We start from the raw sequence: 26,956 nt of genomic DNA on the forward strand, positions 1-26,956 counted from the left end.
CCCTCGTGCGGCCCCATCACTAACTACTAGTTTTGCACATGAAGCAAGTCTCACTGGCTAATGACTTGGAGATATAAGTTATGATCGAGTTAAATTAATTGGGTAATGAGTTGGAGCTTGTGTTGGTGTTGGGGAACATTGCATGAACACCGCTGATAGTGTCGTAGATCGAAATCGAAATCATGCTATAGCTCGTTGATATGTGATAGGATAAGATGCTTTATGTCTCCCTACCCTTTTGAGTCTTTGTATGCCCCATTATATATGTATAGTAGGTGTCGAAGGAAAGCATAAGCAAATTTCAAACTGCTAAACTGAACTTCAAGCTTTCAAAGCCATCTCTCTCTCTCTCTCTCTCTCTCTCTCTCTCTCTCTCTCTCTCGCTAGCAAAGGAAAAAAAAAAATGGCTTCAGCCTCATCTTTAAACTCTAAATCCAACTACCATATTCGTTCGATCAGCTTGCCTTCGAAACCACACCCGCTATTTCAACAATGTGAAGATCATTTGTTGAGAATAGCAGCTTCTGATGTCTCCTCTTCGTTTTCATCATCATCGATAAGCCACAGATTGAGTAGCCTTTTGGATTTGCACAACTGTGTGAATGAGTTGTTTCAGTTGCCCCTCACCCAAGAAGCTTTTGTCCGGGAGCGAAATGAGAAATGGGTGGATGAGCTTTTGGATGGTTCTCTTAGGCTCTTGGATGTGTGTACAGCAGCCAAAGATGCCTTGATACACACAAAGGAATGCGTACGTGAAATTCAATCGATCATGCGCAGAAGAAGGGGAGGCATAAGCGGGTTCACTAACGAGGTTAGGAAATACTCAGCCTCAAGGAAGGTGGTCAAGAAGGCTATCTGCAAGGCCCTGGGGACTTTGAGGAGTTCTCAGAAGAAAGGCACCTTCTCTTCCACGAACAAAGACAATGTAGCCGTGGCTTTAATTAGCGCGTTGAGAGAGGTTGAAGCAGTCACTCTCACAGTGTTTGAGTCCCTTTTGTCCTTCATCTCCGGAGCAAAGTCACAATCAAAGATGAGTGGCTGGTCTTTCGTTTCAAAGCTTATGCTTACCAAAAAGGTTGCTTGTGATGAAGAAGATCAAGCCGATTTAAATGAGTTTGCTGATGTAGATGCTGCACTGAACTCCCTTTTATGTCAAGAGGCAGGCAAATCTGACAACGCGGTCGACAGTGAGAATGTGCAAAGAGAGCTGCAACAATTGGAACTGTGCAGTCAGGATCTTGAAGACGGACTCGAAGGTCTGTTCAGGCGATTAATCAAGAATAGAGTTTCCCTTCTTAATACTCTCAGCAACTAATTGTAAAACTTTGGCTGCACTATCATGAATATCCAGATTTTTGTTGCCCTAGAAGCTAGGTCTTTGTACATGAATGAAATATACATGTATTGTCATTTCTAATACAAAATGATATACTCTTTTGCTTAAATTTCCACTGCTCTTGTTCTCTCTTTAAAAGCATTATTTTTTGGATCATGAGTTCATGCAAGCTCTAAAATTAACATTAATCTTCGGTTTGCCTTCTCAATTTTTCAATTACGGTGCTGTGCATGGTATCCATGTAGTAAAATTGATTTAGAAAAGAACGTCCTTTTAGTCCAATTAAAAGATGAAAATAATTAACTGTAGGTCTATCAAAAGCTTTGTTAACTAATGCTATCATTATCCCCTGCAGCAGAAGCTCTCGTAACTACAATTAAGTCAATTATGTTCTTTCATTTAGCTTATGAGAGAGGTAGAGTTTTAGGAGATTTCGAGATTTCGATTGAGATCATATGGGATTTCTTTAAGCAAATTATATGAAGTTGCAAGGCTGTCAAGATTCCAAACTTGTCTCAAGGGAGATAATAGGTAATAATTAAACAGTCAACTAATGCTATTATTCATCTCACATAATTTAAGCACCAAGCGTATCCTAGCTGTCTTTCAGTTAGAAGGACAACAGGATAATTTGGCATGCTATCTCAGCATCTAAAGAGAGACTTGCATGAAATTAGAGACGCCGATGCAGGCAAACATATCAAGTGTCACTGTGCATTTGAACTTTTTCAAATAGCGTCGTCGCATGATAATTTGGGACACCAAAACTTTGGTGTCAGTGCATCATGTAAGTTTTTTTCCTGCCTCTAAACGTTTTTTTTATTAACAAAATAGAAACTTAAAAAACGTTTCAAGAAAAATAATAGTGACTAATTAAAAAGAGGTGTCAAGATATGATGTTGCTTCCTTCTTGAAATGCAATCATTTTGAAATCCATAAAATCCACGTGATTTTTTCATCAGTCAAAGTTTTTCTTGCATGTATTCTTGGTTGAATGTGGAACTTATTTAAATTGCTTGTTGGTGAAATGTGAATAAAATTTGCCCAAGTTGTGGGGTTCTTTGGCTAGTTGGTGCATACAGTAAACACAACCAGATATGAAGATTGCAGGAACTTCACATCGACGCTCTAGGAAGTTTTCTGTGACAAGTAGTGAATAATGACATCTTAATATAAATTAATCGATTATCGACACGAAAGTTCACCTCAGCCGTATTTATAGATCTAATATCTTGGATTGCAGCGCAAATAACACTGAAACATGTTTTTTTACACGTGCAGACGAGTAACACACTGTTATTTCTGCTGCATGAAATAGAAGAGACAAAAGAAAATGTATAAATATATACATGGGGGAAGGCGCTAAAGAATACGTATCGCCTTTCGTGGATATGAGGAAACGGTTTTAATCCACTCGTGCCCTTGTTTATTTTATCAGCATTGTTTAAAATATAATATGGTATGGACGACTCAGATGCTTAGCGATATGATTTTACATGTAAAAATAATTGGTTATGAGTTAAGATGCTAGGGATGGGGAGACATTGCTGAGATAACAATTTCAAATCAAAACCATATTGTATGGGAGAAGGTTTGAGAGATTCTCTTTGTTCCCCCGGGAGTCTTCTCTGTAGATTATGCAGATGCGGGCAAGCCGCGGAACAGTGGAAGAAGCTGAATCAGTAGAACGAAATGTAGATTCAACTAAATTAACTTCTCTCTGGATCAAAAAGAAGGATGGCACAAATTACAATTGCAATGCTCGCGCTGTCTAATGCAGGTAGAAACTAGCAAATCAACAGGACGTACTAAATAACTAAAATCACATGGCAACACTTCTATTTATAGTGCTCGTGTTCTCTCTGTTTGGGGAGCAATCCAGTTCATCTAGTCTGCCACTTTACCATTTTTTAAGTTCATGCATATTGCATAGCTTGTCTGCTCCCTGCTTAATGAATCGTTGATCACCATAATTGTGATGAGGTGTTTTTTTTTTTTTTTTTTTTTTTTTTTTGAGTAAAAGACGGCATTTTGTATTCCATTCAGAAGCCAACAGACTAACAATTACAATGGAGACAATCCTCCTCCAGAAGATCATACACAATGATTGGAGGGTGAACAAACCAAGTACACTCACCATCCGAATGGATGGCAAAGCGAGCTAACCTATGAGCAACATAGTTGCCTTGGCGGTGGAGATGGGAAGCAGTAGCTCCAGCGATCAAAAGAAGCAGTGACTTTGCATCCTCGATGATTGGCCCAGCTTGAGACAAATTCATTGAAGACACATTCAAGGCCAAAATGAGCCGGAGAGAATCACTCTCAAAGACAACATTATGAATTCCCCTTTCAACCACCAGCTCAAGCCCAACACGGATGGCCAATGCCTCCACTTGGACGGGTGAAAAAAACATCAGCAAAATTCCTCGTTGCAGCTCCACCCATTACAGTCCCTAATCACAATTCCCACACCCCCTAACCTCAGAGTTATAGCTCTACGCACCATCCACATTAACCTTGTGATATCCCGGAGGTGGCCTGGACCATCGCGAACAGATAATCAGGCAAGTAGGAGCTGGAGGTTTGGACGTGATTTTTAAAAATTCCTATCACCAGTTAAAAGCACGGCAAGCCACGATATTAGGCATAAGATTCAAAATCTCCACCCAGAACTTCAAGTTCCTAGCTGACCCAATAGCCCAAATCATCATCAGAATCCCATCGAAGTCGGCCTGATTCAAAGTTTGTGCCATTCGGAGCACCCAATCCACTGCAAATTCATCGACCAAAGGAAATTGGAAAGCACCCATAGGAGAGGAAATCCAAACTGCTCAGGCAAACAGACACTCTAGCAGAAAATGATGCGTAGTCTCACCCTCTGACCCACATAAAGTACAACGAGGATCAACCGGAATATGTTTGCGAATAAGATTGGCTGTCATTGGAACGATATTAGATACAAGTCTCCAGGCTATCATTTTAACTTTAGGTGGAATGTCGGCCTTCCAAAGTTTTTCCCAAAGACCATCGAAGGGACAACTTGGTGTCGAGAAGGAAGCAGCCAGAGAAGGTGGAAGAATTCAGTTCTTAGAAACATGATAAGCACTTTTGACGGTGAATTTCCCTTTATTGTCACAATGCCAGATGATTCTATCTTCCATTGGGCGCTTGCTCAAAGGAATAAACGGCACAAGGTCTACTTCCTCCTTCAAAAGAACCGACGACAGGAGGTCCACATTCCACCAAAAATCAACCGTGATGAAGTCGCGAATAACAGATATGGGATTGTTCACAAGCCTTGGTGAAGAAACCTGGAAGGTGGAGGGATAGGGCAGCCACCTATCACCCCAGACTCGCATGCGTCTTCGGTCTCCAATTTGGCAATCTTGATCCTAGTTTAATAATCTCTCAGCCCACACAGATGTTACGCCATACAACGACGCATTCGGCCGCACCACCGTATCCATAAAGGAGGAATGCGGGAAATACCAAGTTTTCAGTAGCCTGGCAACCAGAGATTGAGGTTCCACAAGTAATTTCCACCCTTGCTTTGCTAACAGCCCAAGATTAAAGGCGTAGAGGTTACGAAACCCAAGGCCACCCTTCGATTTTGGTCCGCAAAGTTTGTCCCAAGCCAACCAATGAATCCGTTCAAAGTTACTTGTATCATTCCACTAAAAGGAAACCATAATTTGATGCAGGTTGTCGCATAAGTATTTGGGTAATAGGTGACAGTACATCTAGTATAGTGGGATTGCTTGGGCAACCACCTTCACCAATAACTCTTTCCCAGTTGCATTCAGAAATTTCCCTTTCCACCTGCGGAGTTTTTTTCCAGAGACGCTCCTTTATATGATTAAAGCAAGCCCCTTGGTTTTGACCCACAAAGGTAGGAAGCCCAAGGTACTTCTCATGTCTATACACCCATTCCACCCCAAGCAAGTCAGCCAGCAATATCTGATTTCCCCTTCTAATGTTTCTACTAAAGCTCACTGCACTTTCAATAAATTCACTTGTTGACCCTATGGGTCTTCATAAGAGTTAAGAATCGACTTCACCAGCAGGCAATCTTCCCGATGAGCTCGCTCGAACACAGAGCAATCATCGGCAAAGAGAATATGATGGATTGACGGGGCATTCTGGCAGTTTGAAATTCCTTGGATAGCACCCGAGCATACATACTTTGCAATCATAGCCAAGAAACCCTCGGCACACAATAAGAAGATAAAGGGTGAAATAGGGTCACCTTGTCTCAGACCACAGGATGGTAGCACGTAACCCCTTCGAGAACCGTTGAAATAATCGAGTATGACACTGAGGAGATGCACATCATGATCAAATTCACCCACCTTGTATTAAATCCCAGCTTCAGCATAACACATTCCAAGTACTTGCTAACAGGTTGAAGGTCTTGCTGCCCAAAATTATTTCACCTTGCCAAAGTGCCTTTGTACCACGTACAGCCATTTCGAAGCCAGTATTGTATTATCTGAAATGGCTCTACCTGGTACAAAGGCACTTTGGAAAGGTGAAATAATTTTGGGCAGCAAGACCTTCAACCTGTAGCAAGTACTTTTGAGATAATTTTATACACCACATACAGAGACTTATAGGGCGCAGTTGCGTCATCCCGAGGGTGGGGCTGCTTCAGAATTAGAGCCACATTCGTAAAGTTGATTTTCCTCAACATTTGTCCAGATGAGAGGATCAATATTACTACATTAGACACATCAGTACCAACAATAGGCCAATATTTTTTGAAAAATAGATGAGGCATGTTATCGGGCCCAAGAGATTTACTAGCTTTTGGAAAGCAAAGGTATTGAAACAATGAACAACAACGGAAGAAAAACAGAGAATTTGGATGGACGAGGGAGCTGAAGAGTGAGCAAATCTAGCTCAGAGAATATGAGTCTGAGTAGTCTTTCATTCCATTTTCACGCAAAGCATATGACCGCATGCCAGTACAAAAAATAACCATTACAATTCAAAACAATCTCAACATTCTATTCTCATAGCCTATGAGCTTGAGAAACAAGGCTCCACTAAGGCTTATAAGTCATTCGAAGTTACTCTCCAATACAACAACTTGTACTTAAAGAAATTAGAGTACAAAAATCTCAAATGATATAGGGAACGGTTCCTCTCAATTTATATTTCAATACTCCCCTTTAAATTGTGCACTGATTTCACTCCAAGAACTTTCCTCAGACAATAGAATTGGTCTTTGCTTTTGTAAAGATGTGATATCCCGTCCCCAAAATTATTATTTTATTTTATTCTTGACATATTTCGAAGTTTTACTTGGAACTAGTTCGTTAATTCTCCAAATTTGAGAAAAAACAAAGTGAGGGGTGCTTTAGTCATTTCCAATTTTCTCGACCTTTTTGGTCAACTCTTGAATTGGTTAGGTAGAGTTCGTTTCCATGAACGCGTAGGCGTAAACGGATCTTATTTCCAAGTCAGAACGAAGAAGTTGGAGTTGTTTGAAGTTGGTGGCATTTTGGTGAAACCTCCAGAAAAAGAGGGAGGTTTCTGAAAAATGGGAAGAAGGCTGCTATTAACCCGTTTTAGGGGAGAATTGGACCCATAAACCTACAAAACTTGACCCGCTTGTATCTTCTTCATCCGAGCCGTTTTGGGTGATCTTAGTGTCCATGGAAAGCTCTTGATGAATCCTACATCTCTATGGTGTTAGATTTTCCAATTTCTTTTCCATCTTTGCAGTTCGAAACCACAAAGCCCACGACTTTTCCGGCAGTTTTATCATTTTTCCGGTGATTTCAGCAACCATTTCCTTCGAATGAGGTATGAAACTTCATCTACTCTTCGTAATCTTCAAGTTGGTATACTTAGTTTGTGCTTTCGTATTCATTTTAGAGTTGGGTGTTTAGAACCCTAGAAATCCAGTTTTCTCCGGTGAATTTGGACGGTTTCCGGTTAGAATTTATCATAGGCCTAGTTGTGAAAAGTGTTTCCCTTGTTGAGCTCTAGCTACCACGTAAATTTGAGCTCATCTAGTTAATGTTGAAAATTCGGGGTTTCTAAACCATCCATCTTGGCTACCACCGCGTGTGGCGGTGCGTGGGATCATTCACGAGTGTTTTCTAGGTTCCAAATACCTTCTAGTGATCCTGTGAACCTATGTCTAGCTTGGTTTCCCAAAATTCTATTGTTTGGTGTGGTGATCAATTTCGACCGCCACTTGTTTGTGTGATTGACGGCAATCCGACCATTGGATCATAAGGAAATTTTAGTATGTTATTCTAGAAGCTTAATGTGGACTTTGGGGAGTTATGGATCAGATATTGGATGTGCGGATCTTCAAGATCGAATTACGTAGAGTGGTGGACCCTATCGTTGACCGAGAGTTGAATGGTAGTCAACATGTCTCGATACGTTCTAAATAATAAAATTAGTACTATGGGAGACTTATGTGAAGTCTAGTGGGCCTACATTGGTTAGAGAGTGACTTGAACATATGTGATATGGTTATTACCTTGATTTCTTATATGGGTATCATCTGTGAATTTGATTTGGTTTTATAATGTGATTCTACTGAAATATGATTATATATATATATATTTAGCCATAGACCTATGTTTATTAAACATGATTTGGCTTGTGTACTGATGATGATCGTGATATGTGATTTGACGTGCATATTCGAAAGGTGGTTGATTTGCATAAAGGGTATGATATGATGAAATGTGAGTGACTTTAATATATGTGAAAATGGTTTTATAATTATGTTTCCTATAAATTGTTAATTTTTATATTTAGCCATCGATGTAGTTATATGAAGTGGGAATTGACGTGCATAATGGAAATATGGTTTGATTTGTATGATTGGCTTGATTTGATGAAAGGTGAGGGCTAGTGGTGGACCGTTAATCCATTGTCGTGGGGTTTGTTGCTTCGAAACGTGTTTCATCCCTCGTTTCATTATTTCATTTCTTGCTTTGTTAAGCGTTTATAACTTGAGTAACTTGATTCATGTGTTGTTTCATTGATTGGTGGTTATGCAATGTACTCCGCGATTCCGTTGAGTGAGGGTCCAGAATCGTATCTTGGTTTGGATTCCGTTGAGTGATGGTCCGGAATCGTATCTTGGTTTGGGTTCCGTTGAGTGATGGTCTAGAATCCCTCTTACTCCGCGATTCTATTGAGTGATGGTCCAGGATCGTATCCACATTGGGTTTCATTGAGTTTGGATTAAGATAGCTTCAAAGATGTAGGCTTCAGGCTTCGGTCAAACTGTATCGCTCTAACCTTACTTTTCATTATGTGTATGAGAATATGGTTGTGAGATGTTGTGATTGTTTCAGGCAAACCGTTGGATGTCTGGGTGACTCCCTCAGAGTTTTCAAAAGTTTGGTGTTGATTTCTTATGAATGATTTATATTCAAGGTTTATAAACTGTGATTGATGGCTGGTTTTATTATTGTATCACATGCTTATATAATTGTCACCCACCCGAGCCTCTAGCTTATCTGAATGCCTCATTTGCCAATGCACCAATTCCATAATATTGGCATTGACTTTACATATGACAGGTCTGGGTAGATTATGCGAAACCGCTTGATTTTTTTGGTTCCATTGAGTTGTCCGAAACCCGATGTTGTTGGATTCCGTTGAGTGATCCAAAATCCTTGCTCTTGAGGTGATCTTAGAATCCTAAATTCGAGTAGATGGGAATTACCCACAATAGATATTGTGAAAATAAATTAGAATTACCATGTTTATTACTCATAATCCAAGTGGGGAATTATATAGAGTTTGTTGGTTAATTCGTGAAATGTTATGTTATCGCACTGTTTGATTAACGTAATTAAATGCTAAGATCGTGCATCTTAGATTCATGAATTGATTAATTGACGGGATTGTGGAATGACGTTGGATATGAGTGTGGTTATTATAAGTATTTTGGTTGATTAATATTTCTAGAGAATAAAATGTACTTTGTTAATTCTTAAATATGTTACACGCTATGAAATGCGATTTTATGTGGGAAACGTGATAATTTATGTGATGGATGAAATGGAAATGTTAATCGTCATGTGGGATTGTTATGTTGGATATCATTGTTATTGTTATGATTAGACTTGTTGATAAATGTGGCTAGAGAATGGTCTTCCGCTTCATTGGTTCTTTGAAATGTTACATGTTGTGAATTGAGGTATCATGTTATGACATAATGACCTATATATAGATGGAGGGGAAATCATGATTTTCAGGTGGGTTTGTTATGTAACCCTGAGTCTAGTAATTTCATGCTTGTCAAGTTCTATTGATTGATTGAGAAATGTTATGCATTTCGACTTAATCGGACTGTGATATATGTCAATTATTATGCATGACGAACTACGAATGGCTTGATCCCTGTTTAGGGTACGTAGGCAGTCTAATGGGGAGGTTAGATGCAACCATAAAGCATACGAAAAATTACTATGCGATTCAATTATTGGGTTGTGCTTTGCCCATGTCCCAGAGGTGGGGTATGATAGATACGGGTTTTTGGTGACGTCACGTGTCAATTCTGGACGTATATCGGGATTGGGGCGTCACAAAAGATGTCTGCTTGTTGCTCATTTGTTGGATAGTAGACCAGATCAATTACACCTTTCTACAATGATTCCTTGATCAATTAATGATACCTCATGTTAATGTGCTTAGTTTTTGACACGCCCCGACCCCAAGGTCCTAGGGACATCGAGATGATCACATGCTAGCCGACACCCGAAGGGTGACGAAAGCCATTTAATTTAAACGAAACTGAGAAATAAGCTAAAATACGCAATAGGGCTAATTATACAAATAAACGTTCAAATTCTAAGTATTGAAATTAGGTAATTACACAACACGTCCAGAGCATAAGTCTATCACAGAGTACAAGCAGAAACTAAGATAGAGAAGTGCTATTACAATAGATGGCAAAACGGAGCGAATATAACACAATATCACTGGTAGGGGAATGCCTCGTAGCTCAGATCGTATTCCTCGTTCATAGGTCTTGAAGGGGCGCAAAACAAACATGAGTGGACCAAGTATATATATATATAAAATATAATAAAACAGTTATCAACGTACTAACCCCCAGGTTTTATGAAAACATAAATATAATGATAAATATAGGTTTTCCGAAACCTGGCATGCTGTGCAATGCCTCAAATCATAATTTGCATAAAATAATAAACACTAGTGAATGTCCGATAACTCTTCAGGCCCCATGCCGGCTTCCCATCTCTGAGCAGACAGTCAGAGGAAAATACACTTTAGGCCCCATGCCGGCTCCCCGTCCCTGTGCTAAATAGCCAGAGGAAACACACTTCAGGCCCTATGCCAACACCAAACTGTCACCCGGGACGGACCGGATCTATCCCTACGTCCCGTAGCCGAAAGGACCACTAGGTAAGTACAAAACCAGTTAACATACATATATTGAAAATCAACTTCATAGTATAAAGGCATCCATCATCTATACTATAAAGAAGTGTTATAAACATGTTCTACATATCATATCGTCATCCATCAGATATTCTATAAGAACATGGGTTATAAGAAAAATAGTAGTAATTCAAACTAGCCTCAGTAAGCATGTTATCTCAAAACGTTTCGTAAAACATAATTGTGAAATAATGTTTTTCTATGTATGCATTTCTACCATCAAAACATGCATTTTTAGAAGGGGTCCACTCACCGTACACCGTTGCCGTACCAAACAGGAATAACGGAATCACTGCTAAGAATCGCACATAAACACACAATTGGTACTTTCAGTCAAACTCTACTCAAACGATCGAATTTAGGAAAACAGACATCGGAAACGGGTTTAGAACGTCAAAATTAGTCTAGGAGGGATCCCGCATGAAAACCCAAAAAGTCAACCCCGAGGTCAAAGTTAACGTTGACCGTTGACTGGTCAAAGTCAAAAGTCAATGCTGACCTTTGACCCAGTCAACGGTCAACGATCAACGGGTCAAGGTCAACAGGTCATGGGTCAACCCGGTTTAGGGTTTGGGTATTGGATCCGAGTTTGGGTTAGGAAAAATGGGTTTAGGTTTTAGGTGGGCTGGGTTTGGTTTTAAACCACACGGCCCAAAGGCCCAAATAGAAAGGGTTTTGGGTTTGCTAAACACGGCCCTAAGGCCTTTGGGTCTTAACGAAAAAAGAAAAATAAAAATAAAAATAAATAAATAAATAAAAATGGAAAGGGTTAGGGTTTTGGGCTGAAAGCCGAAACAGGCCTAAGGCCCGTGGTGGGGGAGACGGCCTGAAGGCCTGGTGTGAACCGGTGGAGGATGCCGGAGCTTCCACAGCTCCGGCCAACTTCAAACGTGCAAACGAGACCCCGATCTAGGTACCAAAATGAAGCACTAGACGAGAGGAGTATTTTTATACCTTTGGTTCGCTGTAAAACGGCATGTGGTGGTCGGAAAATCCCTCGGCAACCATGAAACTCGCCGGAGATGGGTGTGCCTTCACCCGTGCCAAATTCACTCCAAAACCTTGGAAATAATAAGCCCACACTCAGTAAAACACATCCAGGCAACAACTAACATGAATAAAAGGGAAGAGACAAAGCTTACCCAACCGGAAAAACAATAAAACTCGCCGGAGGTGCTCAGTTCCTACGTCCTCCGGGCGACGAGAGCAAGGGAAAGAGAGAGATGAAGTTTGATGGCGATGATGGTGACTGTCTCCCTGAGCTGGTGCAACTATGGGTGCGTGTGCACTGTCATGGTGTAGGAGAGGGAGAGAAATGGGAGGGTTTCGAAAGAGGGAAGAAAGAGTGCAGACAAAAAAAAAAGAAAAAGAAAAAGAAGAAAAAAGAAAGAAAGGAAAGTCACGGCAAGTGGGGGGACAAAAAGAGAAAAGAAAGGTGAGTTGGGGTACTGCCACGTGGCAGCTTAGGGATAGGGTCAAATCTAAATTTCCAGATCTTGATTGGGTAAAAAATTAAGGACTAAAGTGATAATTCTATAAATTTTTAGGGAGAATTACAGAATTACACTTATAAGTAGGGGCGGGTGTAACAGTTTTTGGTGAAATATAGGATATAAGTAGGGGCAGGTGTAACAGTTTTTGGTGATGGCAATTGCTGATGTATTGTCTCAATTCAATGGAATTTCCACATTTTGAAAGTCACCAAAATCCTCCAAAACAAACCTAAGCCAAGTGGCCTATAAAGTTGCTTCTGATGTACTGGTGTACTCTACCTCTACAATTGATGGAGCTACACAATGTTGATTGACAGAAGCCCAAGAAAACACTCTTCTTCCAGATGTGAAAGCATAACTTGAAGTGCTTTTCATGTCATCTTCAGACCCTCTCCAATTATTGTCATAGAACCCAACTAACAAGGCTTTTTTCCTTTCACATACTCCAGGCCAAAGTCCAAGGTGCCTTGGATATACCTTAAAACTCTCTTGGCAGTTCCGAAATGCTTGTTAGAGGGACAATGTATGAATCTAGCCAAAAAACTTGTTGCATACATAATGTTTGGTCTTGTTGTTGTAAGATACAATAGACTGCCAACAATTTTTCTGTACTCAGCTTCATCTGCAGCACCACTTCCATCTTCCTTTTTCAACTTTTCACTAGGAACAAGTGGTATGCTTACTAATTTGCTATGTTGTAGGCCAAATTTCTTGAGCAGGGATGAAACCTAATGAAGATACTTGTCTCAATTTACATAACTCCCATGCCAAGAAAATGTGCAATCGCTATTATTTCAAAACTCTGAGAAATCATACTATGAGATTTTATATGCAAAATGGAGTTCGTACGCTGGTGGGAGAAGAGACATTGCAAAAAAAAGGCCTAGGGGACGTATATATAGATCCAAATCAAAATAGTGTTCTCTTACCGGTGGTGATTGAAGTGGATGAAATTCCATGTCCACTTGCCTCAACCAACACTACCTATTAAGCAGATGCAGATGGAAAAGAACACATCAAGTTTGAAGTATACATCAAGCAAAACTTTCAACGTTTTCTATTCTATCTTCTCACAAAACACAGAGAAGAAATGGCTTCTACACTCGTTCTAACAGCTTCCACTATAGGCCATACCCGAAGAATTGTTCAAGAAATTGACGAGCATTTGTGTAGATTGAGGCCTTCCGAGGCCTACCTCCACATCACCATCATCATCAATAAACCTAAGGCTTTGTGGCCTCCATGACCTGCATGACTGTGTCGAGAAGTTGCTTCAGTTGCTGCTCACACAAGAAGCCCTGGCATAAGAGCAGAACAAAAAATGGACTAATGAGCTATTTAGATGGCTCTCTTAGGCTGTTGGATGTTTGCAACACTACCAAGGATGTCGTCTTGCAAACTAAGGAATGTGCACTGGGTCCTTAATTAATGATACGAAGAATGCAAGGAGGTGAATCTGGAGCTCTCACAAGGGAAGTGAACAAATACTTAAGCTCCAGGAAGATGGTGAAAAAGGCATTACAAAAGACTGAAGAATCCAAACGGAATCAAAAACCCGTCCACCTACTCTTCCCTCACTGCCACAATGCTTGAATCAATACTATCCATCTCCGGGCCAAAGTGAAAACCAAGCAACTGGTTATCGGTCTCTAAGAGGATGCAATGTAAAAAAGTAGCTTGTGACGAAGAAACAGAAGTAAATGAATTTGCAGAAGTGGATGCTGCATTCAAGACAAGTAAATCTCATTCCCAAAACCAGCTTGAAAATCTAGTGTCATGCATTCAGGACCAATAAGAAGGACTTGAGAGCCTATTTAGTCAATTGATCAAAACATGACTTTCACTCCTTAACATCCTAAAACGCTAGCATTGGATCTTATATTTTCTACATGAAACATAATGCATCCTTTGCTATAATTTCATAGAGTCCGTTGAATAAAGTATTTACGAGACATTCAGGAATGAACTATTTTATGAGACATTCAGGAATGAACTATTTACCCAAATGAATTTTCTGTTTTAAAAATAAATTAGTAGTTTTCTCTGCTTTTCTATGAGTAAACTAGCAAAATATGGGATTTCAAGTTATCTACATTGAATAGTTCTGCCAACTTTTATGTTATGCATTTGAATAATTGCTAATAACTCAAGAACAAGGATGTTTTAAAATCTCGATTTTTATTTTCTCCAAGTCTTGTAGCACGTCCACTATGATGGTGAAAAAACTGAACCCTGTGATTGGACGAGGGAAAATAAAGTTCCATGGAATTCAAAGTTTAAGGTTCAGCAATCTACTATATAAAAATTAGACAAACAGACTTGAAAATGACCAAATACAATACATTTGTGAAAATCTTTAAATGACACATTTTATGGTATCATTTTGAAAGTCTTGTGTTATTACCTCTGTAGTGCACTTCTAGTTTTTTAGTTGTATTTTCTTAGTGTCAAGTAGTTCGCTAGTAGTTTTCTTATTGTGTCTTTTAAACCATGGAGTCTAAATATGATTTCCGAGTATATTTTACTAGTCCTTGTAAACTTAGTAAACATTCACGGTTGGCTTCATCTTTGCCTGCTTGTTTGTTGAAACCCAGTTCTACAGTGGAAGTGAGCTCAAAGATTGCAAACATGTCATCCCATCTCATTATTATATCACATGAAATAGAAGAGAAAAACTGTATATAGATACAAATGGGAAACACGCTAAATAGTAGGTATTGACTTTCTTGTGTGAGAAAATTAAGGTGCCAACCTAAATATGCCTAAATTAATATATACTAAAACCCAAACTCGGGTGGCACTGTTCTAGAGCAGTGTACTTCCCTTTTTACCCCTACTTCTTTTTTGTTATTTCAACTTTGCCCTTCAACATTTTTGTCCGGTTCCTTTTCTTTCCTGTTTTTACAGTGATTCCTTTTCACTGCTTTTGGTCCATTTTTTTTCCGATTTCTTTTGCTTCTCTTCTTTCGTAGCCGTCTGCTCTCTCCTCTCTTCGCCTCTGTTGGTCTCAAAGTGGATAGTTTTGTGGTGAGTTTGTCTAATCTTGCATCCACAACTTTTTTTATGCAACTGTATGGATTGTGTTCTGTGCAATTTTAGATGTTAGAAGCTTTTAATTTTTTTTTGGGTTCAATTTTAAATGAGTTGTTGCTTTCGGAGTTTTCGTTTGATGACAGAGATGGGGTTTCTGGGGAGAAACTTTTCATCCATGAGTTTTTTAGTTAGGTTGTGTTGTGGGTCTTGACAAATGGATTTTCTTTGTAAATGGATTTTCTGTTGAAATTGTTTCTCTTCTCATTTTTGGTTTTTTTTTTTTTTTTTTTTTTTTTTTTTGTGCCATCGGGTTTTGCATGTGGGTGTATAATCAGGTTTTCTTTTGAATTTCAGGGGATTCAGGTTTTTATTTTTCTAGAACTTTTGTCTGCAGCTTTGGAAGACATTTGTGCTTAAGGTGAGAAACTTTGGTTGCTTGCTTTTGGGTTTTGTTGTAGAATTATTTTTTTTATTTTTTTATTTTTTAAGAGTTACATTCGTGGGAATTCATTTGGTCTTCTTTTTTCCTGCATCTGAAAAATGCCACATGATGTGAGTTTATAATTAAATATGAATATCAAAATGGGTTTTCTGTGCAAATTTTCTTTCTGATTTTATAGAACCGAAGAGGATGTTAACAATAACATTGAATGATATGCGATCTAAAGTTCTTTGGTGAGTTATTTGGTTTTCTTGCCACATGGGATTTTAATATTTTTTTTTCGTGGTTTGTGTGTGGTTCTCTGACGTGTTTTTATTTTTAATTTCAGGAAAAGTTAAGGATACGATCAAACGTTTACTGATGAATTTTCTATTTTTCTGATTGTGTGTGATTTAATTTTTTTCAAGCTTTGGGTGTACTTTTTTGATCTGCTTTGATTTTTAGTTGCAGCAAAAGTTGTTGCTCGAATTTTCTAGTTTTTATCTGCGGCTTTGCAAGCTCTTTATCAACAAGGTATATCATTTTTATTCTTTTTGCTGAATCTTTTGTTGGATGTAATCGTTTTTTGTTTTTGGTGAGTTCTTCTAATCTCGCATCTGGTACTGTATTTTTTTTTCCGACTGTATAGATTGTGTTTTGTTGAATTTTAAATGGTAGAAGCTTCTTGGGTTCAATTTAAATGTGTTGTTATCAACTATTGAATTGCTTTCGAAGCTGTTTGGCTACTCCCTTAATGCCCTTTTTCCTTTTCTTTTCAGCTTCTTCGATTTGCAGCCCCCTTCTTTTTATTCCTTTTCCAGATTTAGCTTTTTTTCCCTATTTTGTATCTTTTGGCTGATTTTGTGGATCTTGGTCAGTGTTGTGGGTATTGGTGAATTTCTAGCATGTTTAAGCGTGCAGTTTTTGTTATAATGTATGGATTGTGTTTTGTTCAATTTTAAATCTTAGAAGCTTTTAATTTTTTTTTTTTTTAGGGTTCAATTTTAAATGGGTTGTTATCAAGCATTGAATTGCTTTTGGAGTATTCATTTGATAAGAGAGATGGGGAGGGGGGGTTCTTTTGGGTGAAACTTTTGGTCCGTGAGATTTTTAGTTAGGTTGTGTTGTGGGTTTTCGCAAATTTCTATCGTGTTTATGTGTGCATTTTTTTGTTATAGATTTGGAAGAACATAGCATTACAGGGTGTTGAGGGTTTGCTGGCGGGGGAAAGTAGTAGCATTAAGATTTTGCAGGTGAGATATTAGGGTGAGAGAAAAACGGGACAAAGAGCATCGAAGACACATTTGGGATTAGGGGTAGCAAAATAGGGGAAAAGAATATGACAAAGGAATGGACTCTTAATTTTTTCTTGACTAGTTTGGGATTTTGCTTGCCTTTGGGGTTGTCATTGGCGTCAAGCCATTTGATGTCAAGTGGTGTCTGTTTTTTCATAACTTTTATTACTAATTTTTATGTCATTTGCGATTTTGTGTCCTGGGATTTCTGAATTTTATCGTTCATTGTCGGTTTTTAAAACTTTTTTTGTCTTCATATGTTTGTTTAATATGTTGTGTTTATGCTGGGACACCGTTTTGCAAGTTCTGTTTCCATTTGGGACCACTACATTTTATAAGTGATGAGGGTGAGGTTTAGATACTCAAAACACTCCATTTTTTTCCAAATATGCGCGTTTGGTTCTCTTCGGTTTTAAGTGTTTAAAATTAAATGGTTATTTTGAGAAAATGGTTTATTAGTTTGTCTAATGTGTTGTGATCAGGAATTCAATTGGATTGGATAAAATGCTTTATCAAGTTACGTTATAGGGAATTTTGTGTATTATGGTCTGAGTTTTATTGCTCATCGTTTGTTCCTTTTTCTTTGTTTGCCGGTTTCTTTTGCAGGGGATCACTATAAAATTGCTTGAGGGTAAGATTTTGATAATAAAATTTGAAACGAGGCGTTACTTTTCTTTTTGGAAACTAAGTTAACAGCTCTGCATAGATAGTTAACTGTGTTAAAATGTCTTGATAAAACCTGAACCTTTTGTTATATGTGAATGTTCATTCCTTACTACAAATATAATAGGCATAGTGGTCTAAAAAATTAAAACCCACTGACACATGACATCAGAAATTCAAACCAATTTCTACTGTTACCATTACCTTCTTTCATTCAGATCATCAGCATGTAGTTCAAATCTAGATCAAACCTAGATGAAATTCAGGTGACATTATTTATTGTCATTTTTTAAATAATTTACATTGTTTTAGTACGTAGGTTTACAGCTTGAGCTGAAGATCCAAGATCATTTTGGCAGAGACTTAGATATTGAAGACACTAATTTTGCTCCTTATTTTGTAGTTTAATGTCCTACTTTTTACATGTTTTATACACTTATAACACCCGCAGCAACGCGCGGGCACTATGACTAGTATACATTAATGCGGATTAATTTTATATGGGTTGAGAAATCACTGATGGGGAGAAATTGCATTGAAGTCGCCTATTCCGACACTTACCATTTTGCTACATTATGGAAACAAAATGCAAGGTCACAAATTATGTTGTCTGCTCGGACGCAACAATGATGTGAGGTACCTGCAAAGTAAGGTGAGCTGACTAATCACATAGATGATTAATTTGTATTAGGTACGGGATTAAGCATATAAAGAAGGGTGGGTGTGGATGGTTTTTGCCCTTTACAATTACTGAAGGCTTACACTATAATATTGATACTCTATGATTATACATGCTATATAAATCACTTCATGAGTTGGGATGCTGCAGTGGGAGGGGACATTGCATGGACAGCTCCTAGGGAAGCATATAGATCCAATCGAAATCATGTTACCTTTGGCTGTTGATTGAAGTGGATGGGATTCCATGTCTCCATCCTCAACCAATACTATATATTACGCATATGCATATGGAAAGGAACTCATCAATCACAATTGTAAATTAGCTAGAAGGTCTTCTCTTCTATCTTTTCTCAAATCACAAAGACGAAATGGCATTCCACACTCGATCTAACAGCTTCCCGTCAAGGCCACACCCGATCGTTGAAGAAGTTTATGAACTTTTGTGCAGATTGAGGTCTTCTGAATCCACCTCCACATCATCATCAATCAGCCACAAGCTAAGTAACCTCAAAGACTTGCATGATTGTGTTGAGAAGTTGCTTCAGTTGCCCCTCACCTTACAATCATTAGCCCAAGAGCAGAATGAGAAATGGACTAATGAGTTATTAGATGGCTCTATCAGACTCTTGGATGTTTGTGCCACTGTCAAGGATACCCTGTCGCAAACCAAGGAATGCGTGCAGGATCTTCAATCCATCATCAGAAGGCGGGGAGGTGAATCTGCACTTACAAGTGAGGTCACAAAATACTTGACCTCCAGGAAGATGGTGAAGAAGGCAATCCACAAGGCTATGGTAAATCTGAAGGGGATGAAAAATAGATCAGCATTCTCTTCCCCCAACAAGGACGAGGAGACAATTGCCATCGTTAGCAAGTTGAGAGACGTTGAAGCAGTCACTCGCGAAGTATTTGAATCGCTAATGTCATTCATCTCAGGGCCAAAATCACGGTCATTGGTCTCAAAGATGATGCAGTCAAAAAGAGCGGCTTGCGAGACAGAAACAGAAGTGAATGAATTTTCACAGTTGGATGCTGCACTACACAAAAGTGCCGATAACGCGCAAAACCAGCTTGAGAAGCTAGAGTCGTGCATTCAAGATCAGGAAGAAGGGCTTGAGTGCCTATTTAGACAGTTGATCAAAATAAGAGTCTCCCTCCTTAACATCCTAAACCACTAGATTTAGATCCTAAATTTTGTACATGAAAAGTATACTTATATGCATCACATCATTTGATATGAAATTGAGAGTCTATTGAGTAAATATCTACTTTCTCGCTATTTAAGAAACTATTACAGAACAACAATCTTTGATGATAATTTTATGGGATTTTCAGAATTGCACTAATCAAATCCAATAGAATTTTCTGATTTAACAATGATTATTAATTTTCTCTGTTTATCCATGAGTGAACTAGAACCCTATATGATTTCAAGACTGGAAATTTGACCACAGTATCATCAAGCGGTAACAAAAATTAAAAATTAAAGAAAAAAAACATCTAAGAGAGAGCTGGACACGGCATGTGATTTTGAGCAGCAAGCAGAGTAAATATTAGATTTCACAGCTATCAAGATTCTTGTTGTCCAAAAAGAATTATCATATTCGTTCACCAAATTTTTATTGATAAAAAATAAAAAAAAACAAAAAAACAAAATTTTCCCTCCTCAACATCCTACATCACTAGAATTAGGTTTTAAATTTTCTTACGTGAACAGTATTAAGCAACTTAACTAGCACAATTTGAAGATCGAACATTAGTCATTAAAATAAACGCTCTGGACGCGCCACAAGTGATTTGATCACCAAGTTGGGATCCCAAATACATACTTTTAGGCTTTGTACATTTATTTGCATTTCGTTACGTCTCCACAATTATAATGGCAAGAAAGTACGTCCATTTACCATTAAAATACCGTACAGCAAGAATGTTAACGTCAGTTTGAAAAACTTAATTGTACTTGAAGTTGAACAAATTAAATTTTAGCCTACGTGTCGTGTCCTAAGTCATTATAATATTATAATGTGGAGATATAGTGATATGCGAATAAATGCATAAAATCTAACTGCAAAGACTCGGAATCCGATTCCTGTTGTCTAGAGAAAATGATCCCTACAGCTCCTATAATACTAAACTGAAAGATTTATACCCTAAATAGTCACAACAAACACGTTTAAGTAACAATAATAGTTATGGCTACCTTAGAACATTTTTAATGGGCTCTTTAAATAAGCTATTTAGCTAAAATTTAGGGAGGAGATGAAAAACCAACTGATGCTTCGTTTTCTGTTGAGAGTTGATGATGTGTGGACAATTTATCCCATATCACTAAGGGATTGACTTAGCTATGGGCTTATATATATAGTCCTGGGCTATTTCTTATAAAGGCAATTGGTTTTATAGTGGAATCTATTTTCATCTATTAAGAGTAAATCCCACATTGATGAGATGATCGACCTTGCATGTGCTTATAAGTATGGTTGGACTACTCTCCATATTGTCAATTGGTTTTATGGTGGAACCTCAACTTTCTTTATTGTATCAAAGTAGGTTGTCCCGCATGTGAAGCCCAATAGCCATACGCGCTCCACGTCACCCTCGTTGTATTATCCACGTGTTATGTTTGAAAGTTCATTAGCATGTTGAGAGTGAATCTCACATTAATGAGATGAGGGATCTTGCATGTGCTTATAAGTAGTTGGGCTACTCTCCATATTGCCAATTGGTTTTGTGGTGGAACATCAACTTTCTTTATGATCATGGTATCATAGCAAGTTGTCCCTCGTGTAAAAGCCCAAGGGGCCACACATGCATCACCCAGTTGTTGTCCACGTGTAGGCTTGAAAATCGACCACACATGCGGGGTGTGTTGAGAGTTGATATGTGGACATTTGTCCCACATCAGTGAGGAATTGACTTAGCTAAGGGCTTAGATGGTTTTGGGCTACTTCTCATATTGTCAATTGATTTTATAGTGGAGGATCCCCAATTTCAGCATTATCTAACTTTAAAATTCTGGATATTCTTCTTCACTTATAAGTGAGAGGTTGAGGAAGTTGAGGTTTCACCATAAAACTAATTGCCAACATAGAAAATAGCACGATTTTTTTAAAAGTTCTTGCAAGGTCACATATTCAATTCACGTGAATGACATTTCAATACCTAATTATTATAATTGGTTCACTTTGTGACTTAAATAACCCAAATCCCTCATCCCATTATTGCTATTGCATGTAACAGGAGAAAAAAAAAATAATAATAGGTATTGCTTTTTCTTGTGTGAGGAAAAGGTGCAACCTGAATATAAATACCATGCAGCGTCATCCTAAGGTTCAGATGCTTAGTGATTTAAAATGAGTTGATAGACAAATGATGGGGAGACATAGCATGGACATCGCCTAACTAATCTGGCAATAACCATTTTCCTACATTATAGAAACACAATGCAGCGTAAAAAATTAATACAGATTGCAGATCTTGCCTGCTCTGTGTGCAGCAATCATATCAGGGACCTCTAAAATAAGATGAACCACTAATCACATTCATTGATCACCATAAATTATTTTTTATTTAAATTAAGCATATAAGCAGGATGGCTAGCTAGAACGTTCCATGTGTTAGATGTTAATTAATGAATGCTTAATTACATTATAATATTGATACTCTAAGATTATACATGTTAAATAAATCACTTCATGAGTTGGAATGCTGGAGTAGGAAGAGACATTGCATAGGCATTTCATAGCGAAACATATAGATCCAATCTAGATCATGTTACCCTTTTGGCTGGTGATTGTAGCGGATGAGATTCCTTGTCCCCTTCTTCAACCAACACTATATGTGAAGCATATGCACATGCAAAGAAACTCATCCATCACAATTGTACATTAACTACAAGGTCTTCTCTTCTATTTTCTCTCAATTTCTCAAATCACACAGAAGAAATGGCTTTCCACACTCGCTCTAACAGCTTCCCCTCAAGGCCACACCCGATCGCTCAAGAAGTTGATGAACTTTTGTGCAGATTGAGGTCTTCTGAGGCCACCTCTACATCTTCATCATCCATCAGCCAAAAGCTAAATGGTTTACAAGATTTGCAAGATTGTGTTGATAGGCTGCTTCAGTTGCCCCTCAATCAACAAGCCTTAGCCCAAGAGCAGAATGAGAAATATACTAATGATCTATTAGATGGCTCTATCATACTGTTGGATGTTTGTGCCATTGCCAAGGATGCCGTCTTGCAAACCAAGGAATGCATATTGGATCTTCAATCAATTATACGAAGAACACGAGGAGGTGAATCTGGAGCCCTCACAAGTGACGTTAACAAATACTTAAGCTCCAGGAAGATTTTGAATAGGGCAATTCAAAAGGCTTTGAAGAATCTAAAGGGCATTAAAAACCGATCCACCTTATCTTCCCTCAACAAGGACCAAGAGACTATTGACATTGTTATTAAGTTGAGAGATGTCGAAACAGTCACCATCATGGTGCTTGAATCAGTACTGTCCTTCATCTCCGGGCCAAAGTCAAAGCCAAGCAGCTGGTCATTGGTCTCCATGATGATGCACTTGACAAAAGTAGCTTGTAAGGAAGAAACAGAAGTAAATGAATTTGCAGAAGTGGATGCTGCACTCAAGACAAGCAAATTTGATCCCCAAAACAAAGCTTGAAAATCTGGAGTCATGCATTCAAGATCACAAAGAACGACTTGAAAGCCTATTTAGGCAGTTGATCAAAACCAGAGTCTCATTCCCCAACATCCTTAACCACTAGAATTAGATATTAAATTTTTCACATGAAAAGTATACATGTAGATGTACATCATCTGATATCAAATTGATACAGTTTATTGAGTAAATTTTTACCTTCTCCTACTTAAATTGCCGAGCAGTGATATTCTTTGATGATAATTTCGGGGGCTTTCTGGATAGCACCAATTAAACTCGATTGAATTTTCTAAGTTAATAATAAGTAATAATTTTCTCTGTTGAAAAAATAATATTGGGACACACTAGTCATCAATGTAGTTACAAATATTAAAAAGGGTAATGCTACGGAGACCCAATTTTGTAAACCAAATGATGTGATTGTTGATGATTGGATTATTACTTAAGTGTTGGGTTGATTAATGTGTTTATTTCTTATTGGTGACGTATTATTTGGTTTACAAATTTGGTTTAAAAATTTGATCTGCCTAGCAATACCCTATTAAAAATAATCATCTCAAGAAAGAGAGGTGGAAACCTACAACAAAATGTGAAAATATGTTTATTACATCGTCATTATATCATCGTTGTTTTCTCATTATGCCATTATATCATCGTTGCTTTCTGGTTATGTCAACATTATATGATTATTACTTAAGTGTTGATTAATGTGTTTATTTCTTATTAGTGACACTATTTGGTTTAAAAAATTGGTCTGCCCATCATTACTCTATTAAAAATAATCATCTCAAGAAAGAGAGTTGGAAACCTACAACAAAATGTGCAAAATAGGTTTATTATGTTGTCATTGTATCGTCGTTATTTTCTTATTATGTCAATGTTGTGTCGTCAGTAAAAAAAACAAAAAAGATTTAACTACCTCTCTAAAAATAAGAATAAAAATTAACGGATAATCTCTTCTTTCTGCGTCCAAAACTATTCAAAGGGGGTCATTTTTGTAGCTATTATCACTTGGTGTAATTTTTGTAAGAGTAACATTGTATGGGTGTCATTATTGCTCATTTCCCAAAAGAAAAACAGAAAAGCTCAAAGTGAAACAAAATAAAATTTATTTATTGCCTTATGTGCCGGCCCATTTGTCCATGAAACCTCTCCTACCTACCATTAGGGTCCATTACATTATGTGTGTATGGATACTAGATAACATACTGGATCAAAAAAAAAAAAAAAAAAAAAGATACATACCATCTCTCCCTCCCTCAAAAGAAAAAAAAAAAAAAAAAAAAAAAACAAGAATGGAAAAAGAAAAACTAGAGAAGAAGCTGTTCCTCAACTAGAACAGCATATACTTGATCCCTAACTCAAAAAAAAAAAGAAAAAAAAATAAAAAAAAAAAAAATATATATATATATATATATATATATATATATATATATATATATAAACTAGAGAAGAAGCTGTTCCTTAACTAGAACAGCAGACACTTGATCACTTACAAGGTGAGGCATGACCAGACGTCCTAAAATGTGAACAAAATTTATCTACAAGAATGTTTGGATCCGAATTTTATGTCTTGCCGCATTTAGGTTTAGATGACCAATTAAAGACTAAATGAGGGCTAATGGCTTTTCGTCTAGGTTAACAAAGCTCAAACTTTATTTTATCCTAACACATTGAAGCAACTAGAAGTTGAGAATGTTGGCCAAAGGGGTCAAGTTTTGAAGCCAAGGGCTACTCATTTGGGTCCAAACTGTGTCTTGGGTCCAGTCCATGCTAAATTTAGGCACTTGGAGTTCTGGTAAATTGTATATGGGATGAGGAGACCCTTTAATCTCCATTGCATTCTCACCCTTTTGCTCTTGTGCTACCACTAGAGTTGCATCTTCCACTTCTTGCTTGAATACTACATGCTTTGTGGGAATTTGTGGCGTCAGAGCTTCCTGTATTGCTTGGCTGCCAAATGAGATGGTCTCCATGGATGTTGGAGGAGATGATGAGTTAGGGGAAGCATGAAATTCCTTTATCTGATTTTCCTCCATTGCTGCCCTTTGCTCTAGCACTTTCAAGGATGTTGCCTTTCTATATATCTTGCATAGTACAATATCCTGAGTTTACAAATAGAAAAAGAGAGAGTTTCATTAGATTGCTATCCAAGAATTGACCTATGAAACTACGTAATCAAGATTCCTTAAATGTGAAGGTGAAATTATCAATTTGGTTTTGAGCACTGTAAATGATTAGTAATTGAGACTCGGATTATATATGAGGTTGCAAGTTTCACTCAGTTAAAAGTGGCCAAATTTCTTAAGTGCATATTATTTGTTGCGTCACTTTTACCACAATTGTAATTTTTCATAAAATACAGACTCACAAAATATTCGCTGAGCAAAAACACTCAATGATTGAGAAAATAAATACATATAAACTTTTTTTGTAGTTTGCATGAAAACTACAAAAGGACTTTTTTTTTTCTTTTTTTTTTTTTCCAAATTTAAGTGAATGGAGATAGAAGGATTAAGACACTTCTATGCTTGGAGACTCCTTGATAAACACCAATGAACAAGGAATTACAAGACTTAGTTAGAAGACTTTCTAACTCCCCCTAAAGCATGTTCAAACTTCGGAAAAGATAGCGAGAAAATTAACAGGTATTAGATACTCGATTAAAAAAATTAAGTGGCATTAACAAGTAATTACCTTGAGATACTGGCAGTTATCAGGCAAACGATACTCATTCATGACCCAATCAGTCTTGCTTCCTCTTGGGGCTCTCCCTTTGTAAAAAACAAGTGTCTTTCTCAACCCTATGATCCTCTTTGGCTCCGAGAGGCTCACGATCTTGCGGTCAGAGCCGGTGGCTTTCCAAAACCCAGTTTCAGTGGTTCTGTTAGGCCTTCCTCCACTGCCATGCTTCCTGTCCCTTGGCACAAAAAAATACCACTCCCTTTCTCCGATCTTTGACAACCCTGTATAAGATAATTAGCACCCATTAATTAATTACACATCACAACCATGCCCTGATCAATAAAATTCAGACAGTATATATGCATGAGCAAAAATGTTTGTACGTACCAGGCAAGTCCCAAGGGTCATGATGGTAGATATTGAGGAATCCAATTATGTCAAAACGCAACCTTTTGCCAAAAACCATGTTTTTAAGGTAGAATTCAAGAAGTTCTTCTTCTGTTGGATGGAACCGAAATCCCGGAAGTTCGAATTCCGGAGTCATTTCATGATCAGGATTTATGGTGTTGGCTGCCATTGGAGATGCAACTAGTGTGAATTAGAGACTGTAATTCAGAGAATGAATGTTTAGTGCACTGAAGACATACACACTTTTACAGAATATTTATAAGGGATGGGAGGTGCCACCCCCCCCCCCCCCCCCCCACAAAAATGATTTCGTATGTTGGTTGATGGAGAAGCCTTCGGGGTGTGGGACCCACTTGACCAAGTCTCCAATTATCAGTCTTTAGAAATTAGAGTTATGTGGGGAACCGGACCCCACAAACGAAATGGGCCCACGCGGTTTTGGCTTAAAGTCATGAGAGAATGGTGACATGGACATGCTAAGTCTTTGCCAATTGCTTGACTTGTATTTTCTATGGGTTTTGGACTTTTACCTGGAAATTTCAGGAATGTATGCAGTTCGATCAGTGCTATTTTCCAAGTAATTAAATATCTACCACAAAATGTTTGATTTTTGTTTTTTTTTTTTTTTTTTTTTTTTTTTTTTTTTTTTTTTTTAATTTTTTTGAAGCAAATGAAATGATGAAGAATAAATAGATGCAAAGGTTCAAACTGTACGGAGTCAGCTAGTCCCATGGTCCGTTCAATGTTTTAGTTTAGACTTTGAGCAAGTCTAATTGCTTGATACTTGGAATCCAATACCAAGTAGGAAAAAAGTATTATCACCA

General features: G+C 37.9%; 3 protein-coding genes and 2 pseudogenes across 14 annotated transcripts; 4 read left to right on the forward strand and 1 right to left on the reverse strand.

Annotated features, from left to right (window-relative positions):
* The first annotated feature begins 340 nt into the window (after positions 1–340).
* Positions 341–1,449, forward strand: LOC137724860 (uncharacterized). The gene has a single exon (XM_068463523.2). The coding sequence runs from the start codon at positions 404–406 to the stop codon at positions 1,313–1,315; it is 912 nt and encodes a 303-aa protein (XP_068319624.1). The 5' UTR covers positions 341–403; the 3' UTR covers positions 1,316–1,449.
* A 10,557-nt stretch (positions 1,450–12,006) lies between these two features.
* Positions 12,007–14,143, forward strand: LOC148696862 (uncharacterized; annotated as a pseudogene).
* A 923-nt stretch (positions 14,144–15,066) lies between these two features.
* LOC137726954 (uncharacterized) lies at positions 15,067–19,640 on the forward strand. Of its 12 annotated transcripts, none has more exons than XM_088694550.1 (5): positions 15,067–15,303; positions 15,664–15,727; positions 16,080–16,264; positions 17,632–17,656; positions 18,001–19,640. In XM_088694550.1, the coding sequence occupies exon 5, from the start codon at positions 18,738–18,740 to the stop codon at positions 19,545–19,547; it is 810 nt and encodes a 269-aa protein (XP_088550676.1). In that variant the 5' UTR covers positions 15,067–15,303; positions 15,664–15,727; positions 16,080–16,264; positions 17,632–17,656; positions 18,001–18,737; the 3' UTR covers positions 19,548–19,640. The 12 variants fall into 12 exon arrangements, with proteins under 12 accessions (XP_088550676.1, XP_088550675.1, XP_088550678.1 ...); XM_088694549.1 differs by having other exon boundaries at positions 18,008–19,640; XM_088694552.1 differs by lacking the exon at positions 17,632–17,656 and having other exon boundaries at positions 18,008–19,640.
* A 2,673-nt stretch (positions 19,641–22,313) lies between these two features.
* LOC137724861 (uncharacterized) lies at positions 22,314–23,275 on the forward strand (annotated as a pseudogene).
* Positions 23,276–24,485: 1,210 nt separating this feature from the next.
* LOC137726682 (NAC domain-containing protein 6-like) lies at positions 24,486–26,371 on the reverse strand. Its single transcript, XM_068465622.2, has 3 exons — positions 26,112–26,371; positions 25,737–26,005; positions 24,486–25,144 (listed from the first exon to the last, which is right to left on the reverse strand). The coding sequence occupies exons 1-3, from the start codon at positions 26,299–26,301 to the stop codon at positions 24,722–24,724; spliced, it is 882 nt and encodes a 293-aa protein (XP_068321723.1). The 5' UTR covers positions 26,302–26,371; the 3' UTR covers positions 24,486–24,721.
* Positions 26,372–26,956: the final 585 nt, after the last annotated feature.

The sequence above is a fragment of the Pyrus communis genome, chromosome 5 (assembly GCF_041283825.1).
Source record: "Pyrus communis isolate YQ-2024b chromosome 5, ASM4128382v1, whole genome shotgun sequence".
In the NCBI taxonomy this organism is placed as follows: Eukaryota; Viridiplantae; Streptophyta; class Magnoliopsida; order Rosales; family Rosaceae; genus Pyrus; species Pyrus communis.

Bases quoted from the DNA above. Each gene is read 5' to 3' on its own strand.
- LOC137726682 (XM_068465622.2), bottom strand. From the start codon at position 26,301: ATGGCAGCCAACACCATAAATCCTGATCATGAAATGACTCCGGAATTC. The intron at 26,006-26,111 runs GTACGTACAAAC...TATCTTATACAG, and splicing joins TGACCCTTGGGACTTGCCTG to GGTTGTCAAAGATCGGAGAA. The intron at 25,145-25,736 runs GTAATTACTTGT...TTGTAAACTCAG, and splicing joins ATAACTGCCAGTATCTCAAG to GATATTGTACTATGCAAGAT.
- LOC137724860 (XM_068463523.2), top strand. From the start codon at position 404: ATGGCTTCAGCCTCATCTTTAAACTCTAAATCCAACTACCATATTCGT.
- LOC137726954 (XM_088694550.1), top strand. From the start codon at position 18,738: ATGGCATTCCACACTCGATCTAACAGCTTCCCGTCAAGGCCACACCCG.